This window comes from Epinephelus fuscoguttatus, linkage group LG7, assembly GCF_011397635.1.
Source record: "Epinephelus fuscoguttatus linkage group LG7, E.fuscoguttatus.final_Chr_v1".
In the NCBI taxonomy this organism is placed as follows: Eukaryota; Metazoa; Chordata; class Actinopteri; order Perciformes; family Serranidae; genus Epinephelus; species Epinephelus fuscoguttatus.
In genome coordinates, this window is record NC_064758.1 from 11,902,493 (window position 1) to 11,923,465 (window position 20,973).

At 41.6% G+C, this 20,973-nt stretch overlaps 1 protein-coding gene across 1 annotated transcript in view; it reads left to right on the forward strand.

Moving 5' to 3' along the window:
- The window catches only part of LOC125891449 (plexin-A1-like), a 365,915-nt gene extending 346,395 nt beyond the window's left edge, over positions 1 to 19,520 (forward strand). The window contains exons 31-34 of the mRNA XM_049580754.1: positions 3,260 to 3,429; positions 4,497 to 4,709; positions 9,007 to 9,157; positions 11,879 to 19,520. Coding sequence (XP_049436711.1) covers positions 3,260 to 3,429; positions 4,497 to 4,709; positions 9,007 to 9,157; positions 11,879 to 11,974 — 630 coding nt within the window. The 3' untranslated portion in view covers positions 11,975 to 19,520. The remainder of the gene's footprint in view (positions 1 to 3,259; positions 3,430 to 4,496; positions 4,710 to 9,006; positions 9,158 to 11,878) is intronic.
- The last annotated feature ends 1,453 nt before the right edge of the window (positions 19,521 to 20,973 follow it).

Genomic DNA, 20,973 nt, shown 5'->3' on the forward strand with positions numbered 1-20,973 from the left:
AGGGTGATGAAAAGTGGAGTGACACAAGATATTTTTGGCTGGTGAAGTCAGCCAGACATGCTGAGGCAGTAAGACCCATTTGCAGAGGTTTACTGTGCGTGCAGCAGCCTTGCCAGAGGCTGCTGCACGCACAGCAGCAGCAGCCTTGCCAGAGGGCGCTACTGTATTTTGGGCGAGAGATCACCAATCAGAAAAGGCATTTGCGAACTTTGCTGGAAAGAGCAAGGTAGACCTGAGCTGGAGACGAATGTCATGCTGAACAGTATGGCTGGCTGGGATCAACAGTGGATGAGTCTTAGAAGGATTGAGTTGACACTTAACCAAGCTGAGATCCACTCAAACACAATGGGGTCGTCTGACAGCAAGGACAGAGACAGCGGGGTATCATCAACTTTGCAGTGGTAAGATAAACTGTGTGAGTGGATAAACAGAACAAGGGTGGTGGGACAGATTGAGAAGGGAAAAGGACCAAGCACCGATCCTTGTGGTACCCCAGTGGAAAGAAAGTGAAGCTTGGACTCTTCTCCTTTCCATGCTGAACCACTGCCATTTGAGTAGAATGACCATTCTTGAAATCAAAGTAGTACATGAAAGAAAATCAGAGACTTGATTATAAACTACACGCTGTACAATTTTAGGATAGGAAACATGGTGGCAAGACCAGTCTGTAGTTCTATATACTTCAGATGGGTTTAGAGTCTGCTTTTTCAGCAGTGGGGTAAGTTGAGCATGCTTAGGGATAGTTCTGTTTTCCTTCTACCACATACACCTGCCAACAGTGTCACCCTACAATAGCAAGCGTGCATCTACTCATGTACAAGAGGCTCGTAACTGTGACCGCGCGAGTTGTAAACATTAATGGCAACCTCCTCGGCTGAGCTGTGCAGTTAGCTAGCTCAGTGGTGCTAGGTGAGCTAGCAGTAGATGCACACATCCTTCTTGAGCGTCACAAGCCGAGTGACATCTAGTTTCATTATATGCAAGAGAAGGTCGATATCTTTACAGCCAATATCTCCAACACTCAGCAAGTAACGCCAAAACAATCTAGATTGATAAATAGCACCGCATGTAAGAGGAAAAATATGTATTTTTGATTTTGGGACAAACTGTCCCTTTAAGTATTGCAGGGGATTTTACCTGAAGCCAGTGAACCATTTATCATGTGCGTGACCACAGGCATGATTGTGGGTTAGATAGCTTTGAAGAGGTATAGATGATGACAAAAAAAAAGATCATTTTTAGATCCACCTCACCAAATTGATTAATGGTGTGAGAAAGGATCCATTGCATAAACACACACACAAATACACACAGGAATAAACAGACCCATAACAATTCTCTCCAGCTTGGATCCTTGCCATATCCAGCTGTCTTTCCTTCCCCCCTTCAGTGTCTCTCAGTTCATCGTGCCTTCCCTAATTGTAAGAGGGCTAGAGAAATATAGAAATGGGCAGCAGTTACAAGTGAGCCGGCTTTTCAATTTCCACTGGTAATAAGAAAAAAACAGATTAATAAAAGGTGGGCTTGTGGTGCAGAGTGCAAGGAGGCAGATACAGGAGGTGTCAGGAGACAGGTTATTTGTTGAGGGATTGAAGATTTGGCCATGCATGATGAAAAAACAGAGAGGCAAATGCAATTGAGAAGCTCATCGTGTCCTTGTCTCTCCATGGCTGTCTTTCTGCGTCTGTCTGCCTGGGTGTCTCGTCTATGCAGATCTCAGTACTTTGATCCGCGACTGGGACAGAATTCATTCCTGTTCCATTTCGCAACGGCTGACTAAATACGATCCCCAAACATTTCCTCGGTAATAGATTCTGCCAGATGGAGAAGTCTGGGAAACAAATGTGTTGTTAGGGAAATTCATTTAGCTACATTTGATGTAATTATGTTAAAGCGTTGTCATTGGAGGAATGCGCCATCCGAATCCGAGAGCCGGGGTTCCTGTTTGTGATTCTGCAGAGCTCAGTGGGCAGAGCAAGGCAGTCACAGAGCCCGAGTTATCACTATGATCCCACTGGGGCCATTCATACTAAAAATGTACACACTTATAGCCCATTCAGGTGCTGTGGATACAAGTGGCTGCAAATGCTACACTAAATTCTGTCACACAACACAGTGAAACTATGTTTACTGTCTTTTTCCTTCTGTCTGGGATTCCATAAAATGTACTTCTCTTCTAATTAGCAGGTAGATTTAAAACTTCAACATATGCAGTTCTGGGAGGTGTTTTCAGGGTGGGGGTGGGTGGATTGATCATGAGTGCCAAAGCAAAAGAAACACATGAATGGCCAAAATCAATATAAGTAATAAAACAAAACAATAAACCTTCTGAAAACAGAGGTCAAAGTGAGTTGCCATAATAAGCCAATATCACCAGTATTAAAATGTCAAAAGAAATAAGAGACAAACTACCTGCAAAATGCTTGTCAGACATGAGATCCCAGCTCCTTCTATCTAACAATTCAAAACGTTAATGTCTAAGATCATTCGGCCATTTTAAACCACTACCTGCACAAACACAATCACAACAAGCAGGTGTTACATACAGTGCATTAAATAATGAGCATTAAATGCTGTTTATATGCCTTGATATGAATTTAATATATGAATGTATGAATATAATATATGAATATAATATAATACGATATGAAAAGTTTAATTTATTCATCCCTAAAAAATTACATTTAAGTGCTCTCATCCAAATCAGCTAACACCGATCACCAAAACATAGCCAATACATGTCCATAAAACAAAAAATCATAGATAAAAACAACACTACTCCATATCTAAATTTCTCAAAGAACCATTCAAACCACATCTTAAAAATGAACTCAGGTTAAAATTGAATGAAAATTACAGTTTAAAGTTCCAGTGTGTAGGATTAGTGGCATCTAGTGGTGAGGTTGCAGATTGCAACCAACTGAAACTTCTCTCACATGCCAAGCATTTGAGAGAACTACGATGGTCGACATGAAATCACAAATTGCCCTCTTTAGATTCACTGTTTGGTTTGTCTGTTCTGGGTACAGTAGAAACAACGTGGCGGACTCCAGTAAGAGGATCTGCTCTGTATGTTGATATAAACAGATCATTGTAAGGTAACAAAAACAGAGGACTTGTGATTATGAACTGATGAAAACATAGTTGAATACTGTATTCAGTGTCTGCCGATTTATCCCCTGACATCCTACACAGTGGACTTTTAAGTCCTCCTTTTAAATGTCTTTTGTTTTCTCTCTACGCATGTCCTTCTCTTCAGGGTACGCTACAGAAGTTTGTGGATGACCTGTTTGAGACCATCTTCAGCACGGCCCACAGAGGCAGTGCGCTGCCGCTGGCCATCAAGTACATGTTTGACTTCCTGGACGAGCAGGCTGACAAACACTCCATCACAGATTACGACGTACGACATACCTGGAAGAGCAACTGGTAAGAGATAGTTATTCTCTTCTTAGCTGTAGCTACTAAAAAAATACCACAGATGTCCAGTACTATAGGAACTGGATATAGCCCTAAGCTGGTAACTTCACCAATCCGATAAAAAATTTCACCTCCAACACAGAGATTTTTTGAGTCTCTCCCTCATTGAGACTGGCTGACTGCCCATTAGTGTAAATAATAAAATAACATAGATGGCTTTTGGTAGATGGATGGATGGATGGATGGATGGATGGATAGAGTACATTTTTAATGCCTATGATAGTTTTACATTTGTTTCTTATGTAATGGATGTATTTATCTGAGCCAGACATCATGTGGCTTACAGTTTCAACTGTTGTTACTACCCCAGAAAACACTGTGTTCTTTGGGGCTGGGTAATTACTGATAGACAATGGGATTACTCATTAAAGTGTGCTCTTATGGCCTTTTAAATGATTGTGTTATGTAACAGGATGTAGTGTTAGATGTTATATACCCCATCTGCCAATGCCTGGAAAGCAAATATCTTTGTGAGCAACACTGCGTACCTAAGTGTTATATTAAATCAATAAATCCAGGTCTGCAAAATGCGTAAAGAATTAAAAGACTTGCTGTGTCGGATGCTTGGTCATAATTTACACGATGATTTGATAACATCCTCAGACTAGAACTGCAATATTTTTTCCCATAAATTGTTTATCTTTGTTTATTTCATTAACAGGTTTTGCTGTATTTGCACAGAATTTAGGTAAACTTTTTTTTAAAAAGTCGTGACCAAATACAGTTTGTGCTACTCAGCTGCTGCACTGCCTGAGGGCCATGGCCCCTACTGAGGAAGTTTATCACAATATAAAAATTTAGAAAAAACAAACTTTAATGCACACTAAGTAGTATAAAATGAACAATAGTAAAAAAGCAAGCAAAGCAAAGCATTTTATCACTTCATTAATAAAAAAAAATAGCTGTGACAAGGTGCAAGGTGATACAGAACATTACCATTACATGTCATTATGTGCTGTCCAACGTTTCTTTAAAAAAAAAAAAAAAAAAAAGTCTATTCTCTATTCTCTCTCCAGTCTTCCTCTGCGGTTCTGGGTGAACGTCATCAAGAACCCTCAGTTTGTATTCGACATCCATAAGAACAGTATCACAGACGCCTGTCTGTCTGTGGTGGCCCAGACCTTCATGGACTCCTGTTCAACGTCAGAGCACAAACTAGGAAAAGACTCGCCTTCAAATAAGCTTCTATACGCTAAAGACATCCCTAACTACAAGAACTGGGTAGAGAGGTAAGTCAAAGCTGAATGCAGACAAAATGATATTTAAATCAACATTTAACGAGAAAAAAAAGAGCTTATCCACAGTTCTAAATGCTCAGTAAAAAGTTCCCCATGAGTTGTTGGAAGCTGGAAAGGTTGACTAATCTTTCAACGTGTCTTCAAAGAAAAGTGAGGTGGTGAGATCAAAGTTAATTACACTCCTAAACCACTAAGCGAAAAACAACCGTAGGATTATAAGAACATAACAGGTTGAACTTTATCTGCTGCTAGCATTTGAAGTATTTGACTGGAGTCAGAGTACACAGTTCGATTAAATTAGTGCAAAGAAATCATGTACTGTAATTACAGCTTGCTGCGGGCCTGTGAATATAAAATACAGTGTACACAGAGTGTGGGGAATATCTGTAATACCAGGTCTGCCTGTGACATTTTAAACTTGAATTCCGGTCCACAACAAAAATTTCCTTTGATTTTCAAGTCCAAAGCAAACACTGTTAAAAAAAAAAAAAAAAACACAGGTGAAAGGCGGATTTGTAGCGACTGTTTGCCCTGTCTGCAAATGGAGGCTCACTGAAAAATGTCCTCTGGTTCACCCTTCATCTTTTATTCAGCTCCAGAATGTTTAACTAAACTCAAGATGAGTTATGCACCATTGATGCTCACCACAGTGGTTGTTTCTGTTTTTGGGGAAGAGTCCAACGATCTCTAAGTAGCTTTGGCAGTGTGAATCGGAGCTCCTCCTACAGCATGTATTGATGCTGTGGGAGCTGATGAAAGAAACAGGATTTTTACAGATTTCCATAAACAGAGAATATCAACTGCTATGGACAAAAATTATGTATTAAACAAAATAACTGGATTAAACTATGATAGTTAAACAGTGAATAGCATGTCCACTGTGCATCCTCCCCTCCCTTCAGCTGCTGCAGCAAGAACAGACAATTATCCTAGTACAAGGTCCATTTCTTTATTTTGAGTATCATACTTGAATGTGCTACAGTAAGTCCTAAGGCTTGCAGGGAGTATTTGAAGGCAGTGTGAGATAAGGATTTATAGGTGATGGTTAATTGGGTGCAGTTAAACCTTGTTTCTATTATGCCTCCTAACCCACACTCAACCTCAGCCTGCCCTGCTGCAGTAAACCTTGCGATATGGATTCTGCAAGCAGGTCTGGGTACAGTTCAATATTGGGATATATTCTTAATATACTGTATTGTTTTCTGCCTGCCTCACTCTCAATGGACTTTTTGCTCCTCGGTTGCAGCCAGCAGCAGTGAGTCGATAATATGAAGGTTGTTGCTGCTCTGACCGGATGGACCTCGATGAGTGCATGTTACTGTACCAAAATGATTGGGATTGAGATGGGGGCTGAAGCTTTTCTCTCTGTTCACTCTCTATTTTTGAATTAAGAGGTATTAAATCGTAAGTAGAATAAGTGGACTGCACACAGTCGCTGCTGATGGACTCGAGCACAATATTTTCACCCCACCCTAAATCCCAAATAGTAAAAATGTATGTCAGTTATATTAGAGGATGCTATAGCCTAATATGTATGAGATTAGATTGGTGTTATATCTAAACCGATGACTGTCTGTAAAGATGGCAGCAAGGCAGTTCCCCAAAAGTGAAGCCAAAACATCTCAATCGCCCCCTTGTGGCTGGTTGTAGTATAGGTTGTAAATCCCGCCCCTTCATGTCAGCAGGGCATGGGCCAAACTAAAAGATCAAAGTACATGCCAAATAGTTTTTATCAAAGATGGTTTCTGTCATTTTAAGTAGTTCTTTTCATGCTGTTTAAAGGGGCAAAAAGCGAAATCATTTCACCGCTAGGTTTGCTGTTGTGGACTGCCTGTAGACCAAAACAAAGTGTGTCATGAACCACACCTCCCTCTACCTCTTCTCTCCACCCCTCACCTCACTCACCTCGTCTGTGCAGCCAAGCGCTGCAGCATCTCCACAGACTATTACATTCCAGACGGTCCCGGTGTTTCTTCCACAGGCTCCACTTCACTCAGCTGCCCGATATACCCGCTGCTTCTTCCCACATTAACCTGAAACAAACCAGGGCTCGGTGCTCCGGTTGGATCCAAACAGAAAGCCAGGGTTAACGTTAGCTGGGAAGCTAGCAGAGGCTAACTGGCTGTACTGGCAGCTGAGTGAAGTGGAGCCTGAGGAGGAAGCACCGGTTAGCCCCGATTTCGCTACAGGCAGATTCACTTGCCACAGGGGCAAGGAAATAAAACCTAAACAGCCAACTTAGTTTGGCTTAGTTTAGCAGTTAGCGATGTCTTTCACTCACTCTCAGTCTCTGCTGTGTTTAGCTAACGTTATTTCTCTGCTTTCCTGTTAGTGTTAGCACTAGTCGGCTGCCACGCTAACGTCCCTACTCTTCTCCGTGAGCCAGAGAAGAGTGGGGACGTTAGCGTTAGCACTAGTCGGCTGCCACGCTAACGTTCCTACTCTTCTCCGTGGGCCCGTGAGCTCACGGCTCCAGCTCATGGAGAAGAGTAGGGACGTTAGTGTTAGCTCATGGAGTTAGCACTAGAGCTACTACGGCTACTTGAGTAACTTACAGCTATGGAGTGCTTCTACCAGCTCTTCTAGTCACTGAGCCTCGTCTCCATCTCAGCAAATATATTACATTTATTACAGGTACCATCATCATTGAAGTAGGCAGGGGAATAGCTAAACACAGCCACCAGGCTGCCCGCCGGGCTACATTTTACAATGCTAATTGCAAATGTTAGCTGGGCTGCTGGGCTACTCATCTAACACAACCGAAACACCTGACCCATTGCTGGGACAGAGCCGCTAATAACTCAAGCTCCGGACATTAACCCATGCTACGATTGTAACATTAAATTTAATTGAATCGACATAGCGACATGTGCCTAACGTTACTGTAACACTAATTAAAACAGACATTTGACTTTATGTTGTACCTGTCCAGGAGAAGAAGAGCTAGCTCCAAGTCAGATTGTAGCCCCTTTAGCTCTCGCAGTGCTCTCCACCTTGGAAATGCAAGGCCAATGTTAATCCGGGTTCTGTCCCTTTCTTTATCTGGCAACTTCTTCGCCAACAACCATTGTTTCTTTAGAGGTAATGTCGGATCCTGGCCGTCTTCAGGTGGACGCTCCACTCTCCGCCATTTCGCTTCAAAAATATGCGCTGCCATTGCTCACTGGCTGTAGCCTTCTATAGGGAAGGAGGGCCAAGGGCTGAGAGGGGGTTTGGTGGGGGGGGGGGTCACATGAACGTACATGAATGCGCAGCCGGACCGGCTTGTAAACAAGGGGCTGGAGATCAACACAGAGAGAGGGTGTGTGAGATCATGCTATACTCCAGATGAAATTACACCTCTAGTTCTTCACATAGCATTGTTTTAATTCCTTCAATCAAGAAATGAATTTCGCTTATTGCTCCTTTAAGTGATATTTTTTTATGATCGGTTTGGTTTTAATTAGTTATTTGATGCCATAAAAACAGTGATGTTATGATTGACAGCTCTGTGTGTGTGTGCTCGCAATCAGTGACGCTGCCCACAATTGGGTCAGACGTGCATGGCTCAGTAAAAAGCAATTGGCTCCACTTCCTGATTGCTACTGTGCAGACTCTGGCTCCAAATGATGTCACCAGCACAACACAGCAGCACCTATATCCAGACACAATTTAGCTTCTTTTTTTTTTTTAACAATGACAGGAAGGTGATATGTCGTCCATCTTTACATACAATCTATGATCTAAACTAATAATGCCGAAGTGTCATAAGCAGATGTGTTGGAGACTCAAAGAGCATTGTTTCCCACGAGACAGGGTGCATTTGTTCTTTTTTTTCTACTTTTTTAATCACAGGGGGATATGATTAAATAAAATAAAAATCTAGAGTGATTAAAAGCTAAAAGACCCTCCTTGTTATTCCTAAAAAAAAGTCTACTCACCTCTCAGCAAAAACAAAAATAACCCCCTCTTCCCCTCTAATAATTTTCCTTTAGTCTCTTAGAAAAATCAACCTACATACGTTATTGTATGAATGATACACAGTCAACGTCTCCTCAGCTCTGGCTAAAATGTCCTTCACATGTCCATGTATCCTGTCAAAGTGTCTTTGAGCAAAATACTGAAACATTACCTAATATTGGACATAGGAATGTGAGCTGTATCATTCCCTCAGTGAGAAGACTGGTCACCAGCTGCCACTGTTTGCATTCAGAATATTTAACAACCATTAAGTCTGGCCAGTAAGTCGAGTTTTTGGATGGAATACAAATGGTGCGGTAAGTAAAACTCTCTCTGCCCTCTCCTCCAGGTATTACTCCGATATCTCCCGTATGCCAGCAATCAGCGATCAGGACATGAGTGCCTACCTAGCAGAGCAGTCCCGCCTGCACCTCAGCCAGTTCAACAGTATGTCTGCGCTGCACGAGATCTACTCCTACATTATCAAATACAAAGACGAGGTGAGCTCCCGCTGGATACGGAGTACTGTGGAATCAAATCAAACAGAAAAGAGGGTTGTAATTACTTGGTAGCAGGGTGTGCTGTGTCATTTCCCCCTTTACTTGTTTTGACTGATACCATGAGGTCATTTTAATTCAATTACACTGATAACCAGTCCACATTGGTACAGGCTGCAAGGTATTATCACCATTAGGATGCACATTAAGGCATGAGCTTAACACATTATGAAGCTAATGGAGCTTCATTAGAAGAGACCTGCATGTTCAGTGTCCTACAGCTGCCTCTGGTTGATTCATCCACATTTTTTGTACAAATCAGGTGTGTGTGTGTGTGTGTCTGTGTCTGTGTTTCACCTGTTAAAGGAAGAGTTCGACATTTTGAGAAATACAACTATTTGCTTTCTTGCTGAGTTAGATGAGAAGATCAATACTACTCTCTTTTCCACACACTTATATGAAGCTGCACTCAGTGAAGTCTTTTCATAACCGTGAGGTTACCAGGCAACCAGCGGAGACTCTAGGAAGTAAATATAAGCATTACAAGAGAGACAGCGTGTTCCTTCAAGGAAATTCCCTGTGTCACACACATTCAAAACTTGCTACTTGAACCATCAGATTGAATTTCCCCTCAGGGGGATTAATAAAGTACATATGAAAAAAAAAGAAAAAAGATGTGTACACTTAAACCATATTTCTCTTGCATGAAGACAGCCCAGTCTTTTCTAAAAACTGGGCTGTGAGTGCATCTGAAACTTTTGAAACATGACCAGATAAAACACAGAAAAGGGGCTGTAGCATTTACTTTTACTCAAGAGATAGAAAACCCACAACTATCAGAATGCACTGCGCCGCACCAGACCAGTAAATGCTGCCGCTAATTGGTGACCTCATGCGAGTTACTTGTCTGACAAAAAAATGGGGGCCAGCCAGTAACAAACAATCTCATTTGGTTCATATTTATATTTTATCAGTGATTCTGAGTTTGTTCTCAGTTTTTCACAATATAGAGAAACAGTATGGTGCCCACTTCCTGTCCACAAACTTCAGTATATCAGCCTAACAAATATGTTTCTGAAAAGATTTTAGGACAGAAATAGACAACACAGTAAGAGATTCTTGATTTACATTTGATGAATACTGCCTAGTTTTATCATTTGATCTGAGAGGGAGAGAGACAGAAGTGGGCAGCTCTCTTTTGATCAGCTTCTATACTCACTGCGTCTGTGGTGGCTGCAGATATACAAAAAATGAGGAAGCACAATCTGTGGCTCAAGAAACAGCCCCAGTGTGTCATCTGGCAGATTTTCCACCATATCTCTTTCATATCTGTCCTGTTAAAACCAAAGTGGTTTTAATTTCCTGGGCTGGCCCAGTGACCTCCTGCAGTTTCAGCTGGTTGCCTGGCAACCTCACAGTGACAACAAGACTTGTGGAAATCCTTGCACTGGCCAAGAAATTGGCTGGGAGATAAGTTCATGATGAGCATGTTGTTTTTTAAATGATTAAACAAAGAATATATAACATGTTAATTAGAGGTGCTGGTTATTATCCTTCTTCCTTTATATTCTTTTACATTCTGCTCCCTTGATCAGTGTTTCATATCCCGCCCTCGACATTTACCCTCTTCCTGTGGTTCCTTATAGTCAACCATACACTCTTAGAAACATGAGTTCCAAAAGAGTCAATCATAAAGGGCTACCCTGAACCGTTCTTAGTGGGGTGTGGGTTTTGTCCAAAGAACAAAATCCACGGAGAGGGTTCTGTGTGGGACCTTTCACAAATGTTTCCAGATATGACCCTTCATGATGGGCCCTGGGTAGAACCCTCTGAAAGGGTTTTATGTAAAACCTTTATAAAAGGCTCTACCAGTGACCAAATAGGGTTCTCCTATGGTGACAAGCCGAAGAACCCTATATGGCTCCACTTAGCATCTTTATTTCTAAGAGTGTATGTCACCATCAGCCTCTGTCCCCCCCCCCCTATATGGTGCTTTTATGTGGTGAAAGATAAGTTGCCTCAGCCTCTTCCTCTCTTTCCTCCTCCCCCTCCCTCCATAGCAACCGTATTACAGTAGTTATGCTGGCTGGTTGCAGCTGGCTCCATTCAAACCAACTGCTCCCCTTCATTACAGCCTATTATCCAGATGTAGGCAGCTGCACAGTCTGCATCGCCTCTAACACATGCCCTGACCTTACATGCACAAACACACACACACACACACACACACACACACACACACACACACACACACACACACACAGGCATTAACATGTATGGGTATGCTTAACATGCTCACACATACTTGCTAATGCACATGCTCACATTAACTAGAAGCATGCACCACAAAGACAAATGCACACATAAATGCAGTATTTTTTCACACACTGAAGCAGCTCCTCCGTCCGTTGTTCATATCACACTAAATAGGAGACCAACACACACAGACACACACACATTTCTGTACACACTTCTAGTGGCCATTAACATGCCATTATAGACAGCCCTTACCCTCACACCTGCCCCACCAAACCCTGTCCATGTTGTCAGCATCAGTTTGAAATGCAATCACTAACAGAGAAACTGAAGTCAGAGCTGGTGTATCTGCACCAACACCTTTAGGGTTAGAGAAGCACCCAGCGTGCTTTGCTGCATGCTACAGGATTGAAATAAGTGATGAAAGTGTGATGATGTCGTACACTCATCCTCCGTGTTTGTGTCCAGATCCTGTCGGCGTTACAGAAGGATGAGCAGTCGCGCAGACAGCGGCTACGTGGCAAGCTGGAGCAGGTCATCGACACCATGGCGCTGGCTAGCTGAGGACCAGCCAATAGCATGCCTCGGCTAGGTGAGAACTGGCCAACCAACACGCCTTCCCTGACAACCCGTGACATTTTAACCCTCGACGTTTGAAGTCTGTCGTTATCACCCTCACGAACAACAACGGACAGCAGCAGAAAAGACTGCAAGGACACAGGCACCCAGCAGCAGCAGCGCACTGGAGAGACAGCAGAGTTTGGAGCTAAGGCCGCCGCCAGATGGGTTGGCTTTTTTTTTTTTTTTTTTTTTTCCCCCAAGCCACCAACCCAGCCCTTAACAACCAAATCAAGCGCACCCTCCGCCTCAGCCATTATGGACCTCAGCTCAGGAGAGCGTTTATTGTCATCAAGGCCCTCATCACACCTTGAGTCGTACAGGTGCAGCATTTGGATACTTTGGCCACAATCAGGACCAGTACATGCACACTAGTGACCAAAAAACTCATTTGGCTGAATACAGAGCTGAAAGGCTACGGTTCAGACTGAGCGCCGATAAATATCCAGGATATATTACTGTGATGCTTGATCCCTGTAAGGAATTACTCTTTTCTGTTGCCGTCCTCCACAGGGAGGTCAGAGGTCAGGGACAGCTACAGAGCAGCAGCCATGGACCTGGTAGGGATTCAGTGTGTTGCTCAGAGACACTACAGCAGGGTGAATGCTTGGCAACACATGCAGGGCAACCAGGAGGAAGAACTTTGCAGGGAAACTCTTCCTCCAGTACTGACTCTCCAACTCTCTATTTACAAGAATCCCACTGTAGTTTAACAAAGGACATTTTCAGTTTCATAACTCTGCATTTGATTCTTTTATTTCCCCCCAACCGCCTACTCTCCCCAGTGCTTTGCCACTTGTGTTACTGCTGAATTTGCACAACAAAGCTAAATCAAAAGAGAGAAGAGGATATATGAATATATATATAGATATATAAATACAAACCTTTTGTTTTTAAAACAGATGAAAAGTTGAAAAAAATGTTTTCCATTTTAATGTACAAAAGATAAGTTTGAGAAGAGGATTTGATATTTCCAAGATGAAAACTTATGAAAACACAAGGAAAAAGTCGTCCTGTGCCATGTTTTACTTTGAATGTCGTTTAGTGCAAAGAGACTTCTTTTCGTTAGATGAAATGTGCTATGATGAAAATGTTGTCATGCTTAGTGACTGAAAGTGAGAGTCAAAAAATAGGTAAATGGCAAAAAATATATATAAATATTACAGACAGTTTCTATATTTCATGAGGTCTTTGGGGACCGTTGTGTGCTACATCTTTGGCTCTAAAGGTAGTAAAGCGACAAGTGATGTCTGTGAGCCAACCGACCTACAGTGCTTTTGTGTTTGTTTTAGAGAAACCAAATACATCGAAGCCTCGTCAGCTGATTTAGATGACACGAGTCACTCCAGAGGAAGCCAGCCTCATGCTGTGGTAGCAGATAACTATAGAGGCACTAGACAGTCATTTGAACAGTTGAACCCTGGCACACAGTGCTCTACAACTTCTTGATCTTATTTTCTAGACTTCTCCTCTTGTCTGAAAATTTTTACGAGGTGTGCCCTCCAAAATGAAGGCTAGTTTCGGTGTGCAGAAGAAGGTGAAACAGTATTGTCTAATTTTTGGCTTGTTTTCTCATCTGCAGTAAAGAAGGTAAAGCTACAGGTCCCACTTTTTGAAATGTGAATGTGGTTTATGAAAAGATAATGAAATGTAGCTTGATTTCTGTAAATGTTTTTGTACCAGTTGAAGGCCTTTCTCTTTTTTTTCGTTTTGTGGTTTTGTAGGGGTTAAAAAAAAAGAAATGTAAGTGTTTTCTTTCCAGTACGTGCTGCTCCACGTTAACTCGCAGTGCTTCAAGAAACGTGCATTCATAAACAAGACATTCCTTCTTCCTATGAGTGTAAAAATGGCTTACCACAAAGGCTAGAAAATACAAACCAGGGTAATATATACTGTGTTGTCATCCATCTTGTAAGAGCTTATGAAACGTAGAGCACCAGACCAGACACAACCAGATCAGATGGATGAGGTCAAGACTCCTCTACTGACTCTTGTTATCACTGTTTGTTTGGTTCGCAAGTGAGTAGATAAAAAGCAGGTGATGAAAAAGGAGGTTAAAATGTGTCAAATTCACCTTTTAGAACAAAGGAATCACTTACAGACGCCTCAAAATCATTTTCTTTTTCTTCCTCTTCAACAGTGCTTCCCTCAGATTTATTTCCCCTGTGACAGAGTGGAAAGGCCTTTTATCAGCTGACACTGGAGTCCTCTGTTTCAGTCCAGTTCAGATAACACAGAGCTTTGCAGACGCATCCGGAACCTTGCAGGCCAGGGCTATTGTGAAAGATCTAGTTGGTAAAAGTCACTGTAACCCTTTGACTTATGTTTCCGGCTGTCCAAGACCTTATTCTAAGACAGTCTGTGTTGCAGTTTGAGATGATGAAACTGAAAGATGTCAGTTATTTCCAATCTTTATGTTACTTTCTTGGGTTGTTTTATCTTGGTGACGTTGTGATTGCAGAGACTGCTGCTCCTCAGTACAATCCAGTGGATCTAGGGGAAACTCCCAAAATACTTTCAAGCACATGAAGAATCATTCTGCAATAAGACCTGCCCACATCCTGTTTCACAAAGTAGATTTTGATTTTACAATTAACATATTTACGTTGTGTACTGGTAGAAATGGGGTATGACATGCAGAGAAAGTCCCAAGCCAAAATCAAACTCGGGACCTTGTGGTTATGTGGTATGTCCTGTAACTACTCAGCTACTAATGAGCTCCTAGAACATGCTGATTTTAAGATACCTGACGGACAGAAATCTCTGTATGTGGGTGTAGATTCTTAGTCATCCAGGTCATGGTAATCATAAGTGCTATATCGTAGACAATTGGACTTGTTTGAGTTTCTTGAAGAGGTTTCACCCCTCATCCAAGAAGCTTCTTGAGCTCTATCTGACAGGTGCAGAGTCGCAGGCTTTAAACCCTCTGTGGGTGTGAACACTTTCAGAGTCATTGAGGTCACATGTGAGTCGTTGACCCACCTGGCCATCATGTGTGTTGTTAGGGTTGGGTGGGTCCAGGTGTGAAAAGGTGTTAAGTCGTCTGGGGAGGGATCTTAAGACTGCATTGTAGGTGGATGATAAAAAATGACATAGGCCACCTCTGTTTAACAATGGTCATTCCAGTTTGATGTAGATGGCTTCTTTCACGCCTCTTTCAAACCGTCTTTATTCTCTGGCCAATATGTGCACATTGCTGTGTTCAAGTGTCCCTTCTCCTTTAGATGTAAATGTACAGTTGAGTCTTGACCTGAGGAGCTGGCTCTCCTGTGCTGTGCCATGCTGGTGTGGAGTGGTTGTTTAGTTTCCCCAATGTACAAATCTGTGCATTTCTGGCTGCACTGAAGTGCATATACTACATTACTCCGCTTTTGCCTGTGTGTTATGTCCTCAGGGTGAACAAGCTTCTGCCTCAGTGTGTTACTGCTCAGTAACACACTGGATGAGAGGTGAAATGTCTTCAAGAAGCTCAAGCAGGTCCAGATTCTTACGACATAGCACTTAGGATCAGGTTCTCTGATGGCTCATTCACACAAGGTTTTACTGTGAATTTAAAAAGACAACCCAGAAAAAGATACTTGTAATTTGACATCAGAAAAGCAGCGATTTTTTGTTCACGGCCCTCCAACATGTCCTACATCATAGTTTCACGATTGTTAAGCCAAGGATGAACATATACCGTCAATGATGATTGAATACTTATTGGTTTTTATTGTACTGGGTGCAGTTGGTGAGTTTCAGTCATTTACATTTGTGGTAAATTCACGCCTTATCCCCTTTGGATTGTGTTTTTGAGCAGAAATCCCTCCAATCTAAGTCACATGCTTAAAAAAGGGAAACTTTTTATTAAGTTTGAATAAGAATGAGATTGAAATAACTTTAGTTATCATCTCATGTTACACCACATGTTAGCAGTTAGCTGATGTTAGCTACTGCCTACTGTATGTGGTGTTAACCTGCTGGTCTCAAAATAAATCAGAGTGCTTAATTAATCAAATATTTCCCAGCTATATCTGCATAGAAGTGAACAGTATATTTCCCTTACTATTGGAACGTCATTTCTCCATCACTGATCAAGAGTTGAAGACCAATATAGCCAACAGTGCACACATCACTTCATGGGAAAAAAATATGGCAAACTAAGAGTTACCCTTTAGTGTTCGCCATCTCCGTCTTTATTTCCAAACTGAACACATACCAGAATAAGTACATTACCCATGCATTTAGGAAACCCTTTAAAAATCCACATCTTTAGATATTAGCCTGTAGTTGTCATTGCGATGCTGTGTTTTTATCTGACAGTATCTATGCGTCTCGACAGAATGAAACGTACTGTATGTGCTTCAATACTTGAACCACTGATCTACACAGGGTAAAACAACATACAGGGCGGCTGACCAAAGCTTCATTCATCCACATCAGGAGAACAGCTCCGTGACAGGAGGTTATCATTGATCCATCTGCTTTTCAGTTCTTCCACAAAGTGATTTTAGCGCTCCGTTATAGTCATTTAAATACCCCATCATCGGAGGTATTTGGTGTTTGTCTTGATGATGCTTGATGAATGGTGAAATTGAAGCGATGTTACTTCCATGTACAGGCACTCATGAACACATTCTGTTCAATTTGAATGAATGACTGAAACAGTCTGAGCATGTGGACCACTGTAGTGATGTTTGACTGCTATTCACTGGCTCAATTGTTCTTTTAATGAAGACTTGTGAAGATGATTTTAGTGATGTGGAAATAGTAATGAGGCTTAGTGAAGTACAAAGAGAGAAAAAAAAAAAAGTTTAGCAAGATGGCGGGAGAGGGCCCACTCGGTCTCTGGTGCTTTTGTTTCTTAGTTTTGCTTCTTGTTTTGTGCTTCACCACTTGTTGGGGTAAAAGATGAAAAGACTTGGGCAAGGCAGAGGAAGTGCTTTGAAGGCCATGGAACCGCCTCATTTTCCATTCTGTTGCATCTGTGGCGCTCGCCTTCCACACAGAAAAAGACAGTGATGAAGGAAGGAGGAGGAGGGTGGAGTGAGAGAAGGAGAGAGGTGGAGGGAGAGATTCTCTTGGCAGATCTGTTCACTGTGCCTTGTCAGCCTCTTCCCATACTGAAAATTATGTATTTTTTCATATACTTAAAGGGTGTGATTCAAGGTACATGAAAAAAATGGACAAAGAAATAAATTTAAATATAGGGTACATGTTAAACACAATCATTCAACATGTATTTTGAAGAATGAGAATAGTAAGGTATTTTGTGAAATATGCTCATTTGCTTTCTTTCTGAGAATGAGATGAGAAGTTGATACCAATCTAATGTTAAGACGTGTTTAGCCTAGCTTAGCATGAAAAAGGAAAGAGCTAGACTGCTTCTGTTCATAGGGAGAAAGTGCACCTACCAACACCTCCAAAGCTGGGGCAGTGAACAAATTACATCTCATTTATTTAACCTTTACAAAATAATGTAAAAATGTTTTGTGGTTTTAGGGAGAGTACAAACTGGTGTCACGGAAATGCATAAAATGACCACAGCCTTTTTAAATGGCACCACCTAAACAATGCCATTATAAGTCAATTGGGATCTTTTGTCAAGGTGGACACACAAATTTCCTGGTTAAACAACTTCACCCATTGAGCACTGGTTAATGTTACAACCATATAGGTAGGATACAAAGCGAGAAAGTCCACATAAGGAGGCTGGGCTGGTTAATGGGTCAAACAAACACAGGACTTTCACCCAGGAGAACGCTGTTCATGTCCTGTGTGAAACTAAAAGTCAACATTGACTTCTTTTAACGTTACATATTTACATCCATTACGTAGTTATGTCACATTACATGACATACTGATGTCCTGTACGTAACAAACATTGTTATTTTAACCAAAAACACAATCTTTTTTTTTAAAGCTAACCAAGTAGTTTTGGTGATTAAATCCAACCTTGCCACCACCACGTAATTCAACACATTAAGTGTCACCACCGCATAATACGGTGTGAATAGGTTGTGGCCATTTCATGTATCTCCGTGAGATCATGTTGGGGACTACCATGCTGGAACAACTGCACGCTTCACACAGTGATTGTAACAAAAACGCTCCAACGTGTAACTCCCCCTGAAATATTATATTACAATTTTGTCCCCTGTGTTTTGTTCATGTAAGGCATTAAAAACAGCTATGGGGTTGTTGGTATGTTCACTTTTTCACTTTGCTTCAGTTTTTATGCTAAGCTGAGCTTAGTTAGCTACTTTCTGATTCCATCTACTTAACACGCCGACATATGGTTTGTGACCCTCCAAAACAAAGTAAAAGAGCCCATTTCTCAAAAAGGTTTTTGGACAGCTTTCATGCCACTCCCATGCCTGTCCATTAAGTTTGAAGCTGGAGTTAGGGTACGGTTAGCTTAGCGTAGCATAAAGACCAGAAGCAGGAAACAACAGCTAGCTTAGATTTTTCTAAAGGTAAAAAAATGCACCTACAAGTATTGCTAAGATAGTTAATTAACACATTACATTTTGTTTGTTTTACATTTGAACAAAGCCAAGCTAGCTTTTTCTGAAGGCGTCTAGTCGTTCTGCTGAGCAAAGCTAACCATGTCCTAGCTCTAGCTTCATATTTAGCTTCCAGACATTAGAGTCAATTTTCTCATTCACTCTCAGTAGGTGAAAGAGAGCATTTTCCAAAACTATTCATATTTTTCAAAATAAGATGAAAAAAAATCAGGAACCCACACCATTTATTTGTATATTCTGAAAGCCATCTGTAAATCTATTCTGAAGTGTTCCTCAAATGTACTTATTTTTCAGTATGGGCTGCACCCTCCGACATGACACCTCCTCAGAACCATACACCAACTCTCAACCTTAATACTTCCCCTCATGTGCCACTTCCCTTGATCCCCCCCAACAGCAGCGCTCAAGTTTCAGTAAGTTTCTCATCCCTCCAATTCTCTCCAGCATCCTCACCTGCTGAGTTCACTTTGATTAAAGTACATTTCAGAGAAGGAGCATAGGACGTAAAAAAAAGCCTTCACACACAGATTAAAGAAGAGAGAGAGGTAGAAAGAAAAAAATATCTTAAAGAGTTTTAATACTTTATGAATTCTGATACCTTTTTAAGAGTTTCAGACTTGAAGCTGCTGTGACAGGTTTTGGCTGTTTCACGCCCGTGTAAATATTCTGCTCTTTCCTATTTTGCAGATTTATTACGTGTAAATAGACACGCATCAAGGAGAGATTAAACATGTTTTTTGCTAAATCTGTCTCGTCTGATGTTTTCATTCCCATTTCCCTTCCCTATATACCCTCAAAGTTGTGGATTTGAGAGTTCTAACAAGTTTTAGGTTTATCTCGAGTGCACGTCACCACAAGAGAACTTGAAAGATCAAAAGCAGCACATATGAGACTTAAATGTTATTGTACTTTATGCATTCTGGTAAAGCAAAAGCTACTGCTTCTGTTTGATTTCCCTTCTTTTTTTTTTTACCACAGTGATACTGATGAGGACATTGACAAAGATAAGAAAGAATATGATAATAAGCCTTTACTTTGCAGACTTTACTGTCAGAAATCCCTTCCTGCAGCGAGTCAGGAAGATGCAAAGCTCAGTTTCAAGAGTACAATCATCCATCCATATCCACTCACTTTCCCCATCCATGTCTAAAGACTGAAATTGTCCCAGTGAGTGCCAGACCAGTGAATCCTTAAATGACACTGTCAGATATGCGTGCAGAGTCGCAGTAATGATGTGATAGAAAATGGGCTTCACCATCTCCGTGTTCCATTGATTTTGCATATACTGTAAATCTTTCAAATCAGATAGATCATCATAAATCTCAAGTACAATATGTCACTGTGGCGGCACGGTGGTGTGGTGGTTAGCACTGTCGCCCCACAGCAAGAGGGTTGCCGGTTTGATCCCGGGCGTGGGAGCCCTTCTGTGCGGAGTTTGCATGTTCTCCCCGTGTCAGCGTGGGTTCTCTCCAGGCACTCCGGCTTCCAAAGACATGCAGATTGGGGACTAGGTTAATTGGTAACTCTAAATTGACCGTAGGTGTGAATGTGAGTGTGAATGGTTGTTTGTCTCTATGTGTCAGCCCTGAGATAGTCTGGCGACCTGTCCAGGGTGTACCCTGCCTCTCGCCCGATGTCAGCTGGGATAGGCTCCAGCCCCCCCATGACCCTCAAGAGGATGAAGCGGTTAGAAGATGAATGAATGAATGAATGAATGAATATGTCACTGTGTGGAGAAAATATAGCAAAAAAACAATATGGATTAGTGATAGAAGTATATGGATGCACTTGTCTTCGTCTTTGTACTTTTTCTTGTGTGCCACACTGGCCCTAGTGCAGGCACCGCTTGCTGGTCAGCTAGTCTACCACTTTGGTCTACACAGAAATACCTTAACAACTACTGAATGAATTCCCAAGTAATTTGTACAGGCATTCAAGATCCCCAGAGGGGGTCACCATGAGGGTGACAATTTAAGTTTGTTGTTTTTTTTTTGTTTTTTTGACGAAATGTCTCCAAAATTATCAAATGGATTGCCATGAACTTAGGTCCATACTGTATATCTGTGGTCCCCAGAGGATGAACCCTCATAATCTTGGTGATTTCCCTTTTGTTTTATCTAGCTCCACCAGCAGGTCAACATTTTCACTTATTTAGATAAATATCTCAACATTTACTAGATTAATTGGCTCAATTAATTGTAAAGACATTCATGGTGCCCAGAGGGTGAATCCTCATCAGTTCAGAGGAGTTTTAGTAGAATGTCTTGACAACTTCTGAACAGATTGCCATGAACTTTGGTTGAAAATTCAACATATTCTCACTCCGACCTCGTCACATATTGACGTGTGGTTTCCACGTCCACATACAACGAGCAAGGTACTCTGGATGTGTTGGTTGTTGACGTTTTGGGACACCATGTCAGGTTCTGCCTGTTAACA